We start from the raw sequence: 12,500 nt of genomic DNA on the forward strand, positions 1-12,500 counted from the left end.
CTGCTATTGCCCAAATTCATCCAGACTGAGCCTTTCATTTTGCTGGCCAATCCAACCTGAAAATTGCCTGAGCTGTCAGACTCTGACCAAGAAATTTGTAACTGGAAAGACTCTTTGTTTGATGGGCCTTGATTTCATGGCCTGTTATTATTTTTATTTTTTTTAAACAGTGAAAAAGTGATATAGGATAGATGAAGTATTTGTGCCTGATTGTATACAATATTTATTTTTTACACCACCTGTGCCTTTTCATTTAGACTGTGGAAGAATAAGCAGTTGCATTGTGTCGTCGTATCCTTAATTCCTTGGATGTATTTGTCAGATAAATGGAGGTCAGGTCGATCATGGTTGTGAGTAAGATGTTGCCTGTCTGTTCAGCCATGTTGCAGTGCTCTTGGAGACCATAAAGAAGGGTATTAATGATGCTGACTCAGAAACGAAGGTTGAAGCAAGAAAGTGAGTTTTCTTTTCCTTCTCCCCTTCTTGACATGTATTTACAGTGAGTGTAAAATGATGCTGCGGCTTTCGGTGATTATGACATCATCAGTTAAGCGAGGCAGACACGTTGTGTGAATTGTCAGCAAGGAGGTTGCATCATTAACAATGTTGTTGCCAGATACAGTAGTTGTCACCTGATTTGAAAATGAATTCAAAGTTTATTTTATAAGACTGATTCGACCAAAAGTAAATGAATATAGCATGAATAGCAAGAATGATCTTTAATCCTTAATTACCGTGATGACGCGCAAAGCATAAAGCAGGCAGGATTAAACAATTGATTTATGTCTATCTATCAATCTGTCTGTCTGTCTGTCTGTCTGTCTGCAAATGCCGGTTTATGATCAAGGACCAACTTACAATTTCAATTGAATGTTATATTTTGAACAATAATTTGGAAAACGAACTTGTAGTTTTAGACTACTTTGGCTTTGAACTTGGCCCAATTGTACATATGAGTACGTGTCCGTTAAAAAAAAAAAAAAAAAAAATAGAACTGCTGGCAGTGATGACCGGGTACCCGTACACGACGCCTTCGATACGACGTGAGACTTAAACGACGGTCGCAAAGTTTCACGACGATAGGATGAGTGGTTCCGGAGAAAATGATATTTAATGTTGTTCTTGAATCCGACGTGGCTGCCGAACCGTGTGACCTATCGATTAGAAATTAACAAACATATTCACCACTCGGGTGCGATATGTATGTGAAGTTTCCCCTCGATCTGACTGGCCGTTCTGGAGAAGAAGATGTTTGAGGGTTTTAGGGTAAATTCGACGTGGCCGCCAAACCGTGTGACCTATCGATTAGAAATTAACAAACTTGTGAAAGTATGTCTTGGGGAAAGTGTGCGTGAATTTTTGCCTCGATCTGTCCGGCTGTTCTGGAGAAGAAGATTAAAAAAAATTATAAATTTTCAATCCAAGAGGGCTGACGAACCATCTGACCAATGAAATCACAAATTTATATTTTGCTTCAAACCGTGTGTTGGAACACGTCTGTCAAGTTTAGTGTTAATCGGAAAAGGTGGGTTTTTCTATCCAAGATGGCCGCCACATAATGTGACGACGTCATTTTTAGCATGTCTTATTTTAGCACTTCATTATTTACTCTTCTTCTTCATTTTTTTACTCTTATTCTTCATTGTTTTACTCTTCTTCTTAATTTTTACTCTTCTTCTTGATTATTTACTCTTCTTCTTCATTATTTACTCTTCTTCTTCATTATTTACTCTTCTTCATTTTTTACTCTTGTTCATGATTTACTCTTGTTCATTTTTTCTCTTCTTCAATTTTTACTCTTCTTCTTCATTTTTACTCTTCTTCTTCTTCTTCATTATTTACTCTTCTCCTTCATTTTTTTACTCTTCTCCTTTATTTTTTACTCTTCTTCTTCATTATTTACTCTTCTTCATTTTTCTCTTCATTTTTTCTCTTCTTCATTATTTACTCTTCTTCTTCTTCTTCTTCATTATTTCTCTTCAATTTTTACTCCTCTTCTTCTTGATTTTCATTCTTCTTCTTCTTCATTCTTCTACTTCTTCTTCTTCTTCATTTTTTACTCTTCTTCTTCTTCATTTTTACTCTTCTTCTTCATTTTTACTCTTCTTCTTCTTCATTTTTTACTCCTCTTCTTCTTCTTCTTCTTCTTCTTCTTCATGTTTTACTCTTCTTCTTCATTATTTTTTACTCTTCTTCATTATTTTTTACTCTTCTTCTTCATTTTCTACTCTTAATTTTTTCTCTTCTTCATTTTTTTCTCTTCTTCATTTTTTACTCTTTTTCCTCATTTTATTACTCTTCTTCTCCATTTTATTACTCTTCTTCATTTTATTACTCTTCTTCATTTTATTACTCTTCTTCCTCATTTTATTAACCTTCTTCTTCATTATTTACTCTTCTAAATTAAAATTAAGAGAGCTCGGCGTTGTTGTTGTTCTTCTTCTTCTGTTGAAGACAGATCCTTGAGGACTCGACTATTTCATATACAGGATCCGTATCTCCTTAAATACTAAACACTTGTACACATCCTCGCATTGAGGGTGCCTTTTGAGAGCGTCTATCATGAACTTTTAAATATATTTGGACATTTGCTTTAAAGTTTAGAAAAGTTCACGTTACTATTTAAAGATTATTCCATTTAATGTATTGTAATTTTGTAAATACACTATTTTCTTGTCATGAACGACGCTCGTCCATGACTGGTCTCGCTATTGTCTCCGTCAAGGCATGTGATGAAATATCGGAAGTTGTTTTTTTTTTCTTCTTCTTCTTAAGTTCTTGTTCTTCTTCTTCTGGTGAAGATAAAACCTTTAGGACACGGCTCTTAGACAAATTTGTCCTTGTTAACATATGTGCAGGCATGGGGCTAGATTGTAGTATCCAAGTCTTGCTTCGATAGGTTATGTGGTTCCAGAGAAAACATTATTTAATATAATTCTTGAGTCCAACATGGCTGCCAAACCATGTGACCTATCAATTAGAAATAAACAAACTTGTGAAAGGATGTCTTGCAGAAAGTTTGTGTGAATTTTTGCCTCAATCTGTCTGGCTGTTCTGGAGAAAAAGATTTTTAAAATTTATTAATTTTCAATCCAAGATGGCAGATGAACCATGTGATCTATGACATCATAAATTTAAATTCTGCTTCCAATCGTGTGGTGGAACACGTTTGTGAAGTTTCGTCTTTATCGGACAAAGTGCGTTATTCTATCCAAGATGGCCGCCAAACCATGTGACATGTCACATCATAATTTTTAACGTGCATGCAGGCAATGGGGTAGATTATATTGGCCAAGTTTCGCTTCGATAGGTTATGTGGTTCCAGAGAAAACATTTAATATAATTCTTGGATCCAACATGGCCACCAAACCATGTGACCTATCAATTAGAAATTAACAGTTATATTCACCACTCGTGTGCACTACCCAGACCTTGGCCCTTGATACAACATGAGATGACAAAAAAAAATTATATTCTGCTTTCAACTGTGTCGTGGAACATGTCTGAAGTTTCGTGTTAATCGGAAAAGGTTCGTTTTTCTATCCAAGATGGCCACCAAACTATGTGACTTGTGATGTCATAATTTATACCATGTATGCAGACATCATGGGGGATGACTGATGCAAATTATCGCTTCGATAGGTTAAGCCGTTCCAGAGAAAACATTATTTAATATATTTTTTAAATCCAACATGGCCGCCAAGCCATGTGACTTGTGATGTAATAATTTTTACCATATGTGCAGAATTGATGGAAGATGGCATTTGCAAATTTTCGCTTCGATAGGTTAAGCAGTTCCAGAGAAAACATTATTTAATATTTTCCTTAAATCCAACATGGCTGTCAAACGATGTGACCTATCAATTAGAAATTAACAAAGTTATATTCACTACTCGTGTGCACTACCCAGACCTTGGCCCTTGATACAACATGAGATGACAAAAAAGTTTAGATTCTGCTTTCAACTGTGTCGTGGAACATGTCTGTGAAGTTTCGTGTTAATCGGAAAAGGTTCGTTTTTCTATCCAAGATGGCCGCCCAACGATGTGACTTGTGACGTCATAATTTCTATCATGTATGCAGACATCATGGGGGATGACAGTTGCAAATTTTCGCTTCGATAGGTTAAGCGGTTCCAGAGAAAACATTATTTAATATTTTTCTTAAATCCAACTTGGCTGCCAAACGATGTGACCTATCAATTTTCAATTAACAAATTTGTATTCCCTACTCATGTGCAATACGTGTGTGAAGTTTCGCCTTGATCAGATCAGCCGTTCTGGAGAAGATGTTTGAGGGTTTTAGGGTAAATTCAAGATGGCCTCCAAACCATGTGACCGATCAAGAAGAAATTAACAAACTTGAGAAAGCACCACATGGGGAATATATGTGTAAAGTTTCGTCTCGATCTGTCTTGCCGTTCTGGAGAAGAAGATTTTTAAAATCTATTCATTTTCAATCCAAGATGGCTGCCGAACCATGTGACCTATTACATCATAAATTTATATTCAGCTTCCCATTGGGGACCCTAACAAGTGTGTGAAGTTTCGTATAAATCGGATAAGGTCAGTTTTTCTATCCCAGATGGCCGCCAAACCATGTGACTTGTGACGTCATAATTTTTACTATGAATGCAGACATCATGGAGGATGATAGTTGCAAATTTTCGCTTCGATACGTTATGTGATTCCAGAGAAAACATTATTTAATATTTTTCATGAATCCAACATGGCTGTCAAACCATGTGACCTATCAATTAGAAATTAACAAACTTATATTCCCGACTCGTGGCCAATAGCTTTGTGAAGTTTCCCCTTGATCTGACGAGCCGTTCTAGAGAAGATGTTTGAAGGTTTTGGGTAAATTCAAGATGGCCACCAAACCGTATGACCGATCAATAAGAAATTAACAAACTTGATAAAGGACCTCATGGGGAATGTGTGTGTAAATAAAAGTTTCGCCTCAATCTGTTTGGCCGTTCTGGAGAAGAAGATTAAAAAAAAAAATCCCAAAACAAGATGGCTGCCGAACCAAGTGACCTATGACGTCATAATATATTTTTTCTACGATCAATTGTTGTGCAGATGAGGCTCAAGAAATTTCAGATTTTTCCTATTCAGTGTTGTTCCTCACTAATTTTGACCGATGACCTCATGAAAAATCACCCCTGTTCCCCTTGAGGAGCTCATTCAAATGTATAAAGCGAAAACATTTTTACCCTCGAAAGTTTCAGAGATAAAGACGTCCAAAGTTTATCGGTTTTTTCAAGATGGCGCCCGTACCACGTGACGTATGACGTCACAATTACCACTTAAGTTTGCTATCAAAAAAGATACATACTACGGTGAAAATTTCGTGTCGATCGGACTTACCGTTCCTGAGAAAATGATTTTTAAAGCGAAAGAACCCGCAAAATTCCCGGCGGAAAAATATAAATAATAAAAAATAAGGAAATAAACGAGAAAAACAATAGGGTTCCCTGTCAGAATGACAGGGTACCCTAATAATAGTAATAATAAATAAATATTCCAACCCGCGAGCAACAAACAACAACCACACAGGCCGTTTCTTCGCTCTCGCGTGCCCGTACGTGCGTGGTGCGGAAGTTCACATATCACAGTTACGATGATTCGCAATTTAGGTTTTAATGGCCAATTATTCAATTTGCGCCAACGTATTTTGCCTTTTCGCAATGTCATCGCAAGAAAAAACAAAAAGTTATTTTTTATATAACTTTTACTTTTATATAGCTTACCACAGACCAACACATGCAGAAGAGAAGAGAGAAAAAAAATTACTTCCTGGTTCGGAGCATACCAGCACTCTGATGTTACCAAAATTTATGTACCGTCTCGTATGAAAACGATCATAACTTGCGGCATTGTGTTTATCTATAAATGCGCATAAGAAATCGAGAAATTATTAGAATACACGAAGTCATCACTCTCCGGAAGTCCGTACGTTGTAACCTGTAATGGGGAACGCGGCTGAGCTTCCCTTCCCCATCGGCCACGCCCACGCAACAACGTGTCTTGTCATTGGTTTGGTAAATAAATGGCCATAACTTGGGGAGCTCTTGTCCGATTAACATCAAACCTTGAAAAGGCACATCCTCAGGGCCCCAGCAATATACCTGCCAAGTTTCAATTAGATCGGACCAGCGGTTGTTGAGAAACAGCGGTCTCACACACACACACACACACACACACACACACACACACACACACACACACACACACACACACACACACACACACACACACACATATTGCTGGAATTATAGATAGATGCAGAGGAGTGAGACAAACATTTTTACACTTTCTGCCTGCCTGACAATCGATTGAAGTTGAATATCATTCTAAACAGGAAACGTAGTTTTTACGGACATCATAAAGGACACAAACAGGCACAAAGGACTTATGTAACATGTTAAATATGGTGGTGTAAACGACACTGCGTCAACAGCATTAAACTTCCAATTTATTTTTTCCTCCAACCTTCAAAATCTATATTTTATTGGCTGCTCTTAGAGCACCCTTGTTCTGGACATTTCCATCTGTCTGTCTGTCCGCAAAACTTTTGTCAAGCCTCGGGGCTAAACCACTCAACCGATTCCAATGAAATTTGGTAGGTTGGACCAATATCTCTGGGAATTGTATGCTTTCGAATGTGGGACCCCAGGCCCTAGCAATGAATGGCCCTTTAAAGTGGTCAAAAAATCGAAGCTTAGAGTTCTATGCGCAATCTGTCTTGCTCCCTTCATGCCAATTTGCAGCCCTAACAAAAAATATTTGTAGGAGGAGATAGGTTTGGGCGAGTACATGTCGAACATTTCAGAAACGGTTAATTGCGAATATCTCTAAGAGAAAGAGTCTGATTTTGATGAAACTTGGGTGAAATGTGTACAATGTGGCTTGCATGTACACAAAAATGAATGGTTGCTATGCACACCTCCATTGCTTAGCAACAGCTAAAATACTTTATCGTACATCGTACACTTATTGTGGACTGTACAAAAAAAATCAATACCTCTGAGGGACCTGGTTTTTTGTGCCCAAGGAGAATGTCTTACAGCATCATATAAAAAAATAAAATCTTTTGCAAATAGATAAATGGAATTACCAGGGCTGCCCTTTGTTAGTCTCTTTGGAAACATGCCTGAAATTTCACAAGGTGGGTTTCTGTGCGCAAACTAAGAGGGCTGTGATAATCGTATTTATTGTGCTCAATTGATTGATAGCATGTACATGAACATTGGCTAGTCGCGTCGGCCAGCTTTCCATCTCGAGTGAGCAGCCATGTGACCTACCGGATTGTTCTAAACTTATTCGTTATTTTATTCTAAAATTCTAAACCAGGTTAAACCACAGATGAATTATATACTTGAACACTGTGGAACACAAATTGCCTCATTGGCATTTTCAATAACCTTCCAGTGGAGCAGTACTTGGACAAAATATTACGGCATTTTACGTCACTATGACCAATCAAATTTGCCACTCGTAGATGCTGTCCATGTCCTTGTTTCTCAAGACCAACACAGGGTAAGGTGTTCCATGAACTCTGATTCATTTTTGTCATTTTTGGCTTTACCATCAGAACCAGGTGTAAAGGAGGGAGTCATTCGCAGTTCAGTTTTAAATAATATTTGATCAAAATCCTTTTGCTTACCACTGAAATGGCTTGCAATGTCAAATGCAAAGTTCAATGCTGTTTTTCCATTTTCCACAACAATTTATTTTCCCTGATTTCTGTGTTAAAGGTTTGTTTTTTATTTATTTAATTATTCGACAGATTTTCTTCGAATTAGTTGATCTATTATGTGGGGTTGATTGTGGGGGTTGATATGTTTTTCTTGTGTTTGGAGATGGAGGTGTTAAACAGTGCAGAGAATAAAAAAAAGGTTTTGTTCCCAGTGGAATCCATTATACAGTGAATTCTGCTTTATATAATGGCTAGTTAATAGAATTGTCTGCTGATTTGAAAAATATGTAAAAAATCAAACCAATTTGTATATTATTACATGGAAAAATCGCTCGTATTAGAATCACAATTTTTGGTTTTTGGAATCAAAATTCGAGAAAATCTATTATGATTATTTGGGTTTTCCCTTAACTTATTTATTACCTGAGGAATAAAGCCGTATTTACAGACCTTTAAGCAGGCATTGACCAATGAAATAAGAGGTGCCGTTATTAACACTGTTTGCTTTTCGGACCAATGCCCTGACTCTCCTGCCAAACTTGCGATTTTTTTTTTTTTTTTTTTTTTTTTGAACCTGCCTTTTTTTTGAAATGCTACGATGCAAGGATTTGAGTGTAGCTGGAAAGTCTGCCATCATGCATCCAATGTGAAGCTACGACAAAATTGATGATTTTGCAGATAGAGGTAAACCTGAAACGACTACATCGTTCTGAAGTTCAGAATCAAAATTTGAATCTGAAGAAGAAACGGGGCTGCAAGAATTGTGATATGTAAGAAACTCTCCGAAGATAGTTTTCACAGGCTAGATTGCTGAATGCTCCAATCAGCAGAGGAAGTGTTATGGCAAAACATTGGAATTTGCATAATGCTTTGGGGACCAAGATTTGAAACTGACCGACCGATGGATGGCTGTCACTATGAAAGAGAAATAATGTAGTCTATAAAAAAATCCATGGAGAAAAGCAGGATGCAGATGTGCCTGCAGCAGACATTTTGGTTAAGACAGTGCTTCCTGGCCTGAATGATTTCAGAAATGTGTTGAACATTTATGATGCAGATGAGACAGGCGTCTATTACAGAGCACTTCCTGACTCTACTTTGACTTTCAAGGATCGCTCCAGCTCAGCAGGGAAGAAGCAGAAGGACCATGTTATTCTCTTACTTCCTTGCAATGTGACAGGAATTGGCATGAAGGATGTACTTATCTTTGGCAAAGTGAATAACCCGTGTTGTTTCCAAGGTGCTTCCCTTCAGGTAATCTACAAGAATAACGCAAATGCGTGGATGACGTCAGATATTTAGTGAGTTCTTTGCGGAGTGAGAAAAAGAGCTGTTGGCAAAGAAGAAGACTATTTTGCTTTTTTCTTTTTAAATTAATCTTACTTAAATTTTGCCTATGTACCTTTTATGTTCCCATAACATGTTGTGAATTGTACACATTCATAAATATGTGATCTTAGTTTTTTTTAAAATGCCGCTCCTTATCATTGATAGAATCAATTTAGGCTTGGGCGAAATAATAAATTACCCAGTTAGAATTGATTCCCTCCATCGGAACTGGGAATCAAACCCTAAATTCTAGAGCTGATTACCCACCTATAATGGTTCCAAGTCTCCGGAGTCATTTCCCACTTCGCCTTATCTCACATCGTCGATCAGTAATCCATTCGTTGGTTCAGCAAATTATATCAAAAGCTACTCCTGGCATTCCTTACAAAGCAGACAAAGACAAGTCCGTCTTAATGTGTTTAGTACGTTCAAGTTGTACAGAAAATGAGCAGACATGGACTCATGAACTGTGTGCATGTGTGTTGGATTTCTCTTTCCAAGATCCGACTGACAGCATTATCCTATTATATCTGTATAGGGTATTGTGAAATTCTAAAATCATCATATTTATTAAGAGCAAAGATATCACAGCGTATTTATTAACAGAAAAAAGGTTGGAAGCAATTGAGGAGCGGTCTGTTGACTTTCCACCGCCGGTTTAAACCAGGTTCATCTTTTATCGAATTGAAAAAAATTACAATTTTCCTGGAGGTTTGGATTAATTTGAAGTAACTTTTACTTCTTTGGCATGATTTATATAATATAAACATGCCACTAATTTTATTTACTTGAGAACATAAATTTTACTCTTAAGTTATTTCTCTTTATTCCTTCCACCACTAAAGATGGATGGAGGTTATGTTTTCACTCCTGAAACAGGATATCTCAGGTCTGCGTGCAGGATATCTCAAAAAGTTAGACAGATTCCAACAAAACGAATTGTGACGAGGATAAATTGATTCGACTTTGGTGAAGAATTGGAATCGATTCCTTTTAGAATCGCCCAAACCGGAATCTAATAGGCATTTACCAAAATGATTCCGATAAGCGGCATCCATGACCTACCTGGGGGAGCAAAAAATCCCGTTTTCCTGTTAATCTTGGTGATTAACATTAAATCTGAAAAACAAATTTTGCTAGTTTTATACGAGTCTTGAAAATAAATAAATGGACTTGCAGGCCTTCCATAAATTAGCATCTGTGAGTATATTTACCACTCGTCTGTTCCTGTTTCTTTTGCATTATGTAACTAACATTTGCCTGTTTTGCACCACGACCAGGGCCTATTGGAGCTTTGCTGTTCATTTTCCTGTGGCGGCGCAAACATTTTTTTCGACATTGGATTTCAAGGATCAAAAAATGCTGCAGTCCCAGCAAAAAGATTCTGGCGGCCTGTTATCCCTCCCGCCATTTGATCGCTCAGCCTCTAATTCACTGGAACGTTTATCGTGAGTCTACACGTGTTAATGTAGTTTTTATTGATAACCCGCCGCTTCGCTGACGGGAACACTAAAGGGGTGGGGGGGGGAAACTGGGTGGAAGAGAGAGAGAGAGAGAGAGAGAGAGAGAGAGAGAGAGAGAGAGAGAGAGAGAGAGAGAGAGAGAGAGAGAGAGAGAGAGAGAGAGAGAGAGAGAGAGAGAGAGAGAGGTGTTGCGGGGGGGGGGACGGAGTGAAGAGGTGATTGGGAGAGGGGGGAGGGGTGTGAGGAGGGGCGGGGGAAGGGAAGAAAGTGTGAGGTGAGAGGAAAGGAAGGCAAACTTGTGGTGGAGCATTAATTACGATTCATACTGTCTCATCAAAATGATTCTGCAAAGAATAACAGTGAAGATGGAAACAAAATAATGTCTGATATCCAGCGCGGACACATCTGAAGACGAACTCACATTCGGATGCATCGAGTCAAACTACCGTTGGGAAGCGCCTGTGGACAAACACCTCCCGGACGCGTAGAGAGACACACAGATATATATATATATATATATATATATATATATATATATATATATATATATATATATATATATATATATATATATATATATATATATATATATATATATATATATATATATATATATATATATATATATATGTGTGTGTGTGTGTGTGTGTGTGTGTGTGTGTGTGTGTGTGTGTGTGTGTTGGAGGAGGGTGCTGCACTGTATTGGAATGGGGTAGAGCAATGATGGGACAGAGAGACAGACAGAGAGAGAGAGATAGGAGAGTTAGCAGAGAGAATATGTTATGCCTGATGAACACACACACACACACACACACACACACACACACACACACACACACACACACACACACACACACACACACACACACACACACACACACACACACACACACACACACACACACACACACACACACACACACACACACCAGTGTTTGGCTGATATTGGCAATTTTTACATCATCGGCAGGTTGGACTCGGTGTGATTACTGACTACAGTACGTATTGTATACAATCCAAAAAGCTTGAATAGCTTTCACCAAAAAACAATGTTGCATTTAAAGACGTTTCAGGGATATGCTTACAAACAGTGATCTTTATCAACAGCTGCGTGTGACTGGTGGGAAAAAAAAATTTTGCTCAGTAATTTAGAAAACTCGTTAATACGGCAAACGGCTTGGATATCGGGTGTTATTTCACAACAATATGCTCAGGATGACTGAGCACGAACCACTCGCTCTGGATGACGGAGCACGAACCACTCGCTCAGGATGACGGAGCACGAACCACTCGCTCAGGATGACGGAGCACGAACCACTCGCTCAGGATGACGGAGCACGAACCACTTGCTCAGGATGACGGAGCACGAACCACTCGCTCAGGATGACGGAGCACGAACCACTCGCTCAGGATGACGGAGCACGAACCACTCGCTCAGGATGACGGAGCACGAACCACTCGCTCAGGATGACGGAGCACGAACCACTCGCTCAGGATGACTGAGCACGAACCACTCGCTCAGGATGACGGAGCACGAACCACTCGCTCAGGATGACGGAGCACGAACCACTCGCCCAGGATGACGGAGCACGAACCACTCGCCCAGGATGACGGAGCACGAACCACTCGCCCAGGATGACGGAGCACGAACCACTCGCCCAGGATGACGGAGCACGAACCACTCGCCCAGGATGATGGAGCACGAACCACTAGCCCAGGATGACGGAGCACGAACCACTCGCCCAGGATGACGGAGCACGAACCACTCGCCCAGGATGACGGAGCACGAACCACTCGCCCAGGATGACGGAGCACGAACCGCTCGCCCAGGATGACGGAGCACGAACCGCTCGCCCAGGATGACGGAGCACGAACCGCTCGCCCAGGATGACTGAGCACGAACCGCTCGCCCAGGATGACTGAGCACGGACCGCTCGCCCAGGATGACTGAGCACGGACCGCTCGCCCAGGATGACAGAGCACGGACCGCTCGCCCAGGATGAC

At 39.4% G+C, this 12,500-nt stretch overlaps 1 protein-coding gene across 2 annotated transcripts in view; it reads left to right on the plus strand.

Annotated features, from left to right (window-relative positions):
* LOC147014285 (CLIP-associating protein 1-like) overlaps positions 1-12,500 on the plus strand; it is a 236,650-nt gene that overhangs the window by 103,626 nt on the left and 120,524 nt on the right. For both annotated transcript variants that reach the window (XM_085852150.1, XM_085852149.1), the window contains exons 16-17: positions 379-456; positions 10,314-10,481. In XM_085852150.1, coding sequence (XP_085708276.1) covers positions 379-456; positions 10,314-10,481 — 246 coding nt within the window. The remainder of the gene's footprint in view (positions 1-378; positions 457-10,313; positions 10,482-12,500) is intronic.

This window comes from Eptatretus burgeri, chromosome 13 (genome assembly GCF_056783735.1).
Source record: "Eptatretus burgeri isolate ZD-2024b chromosome 13, Ebu_testis_v1, whole genome shotgun sequence".
NCBI lineage: Eukaryota > Metazoa > Chordata > Myxini > Myxiniformes > Myxinidae > Eptatretus > Eptatretus burgeri.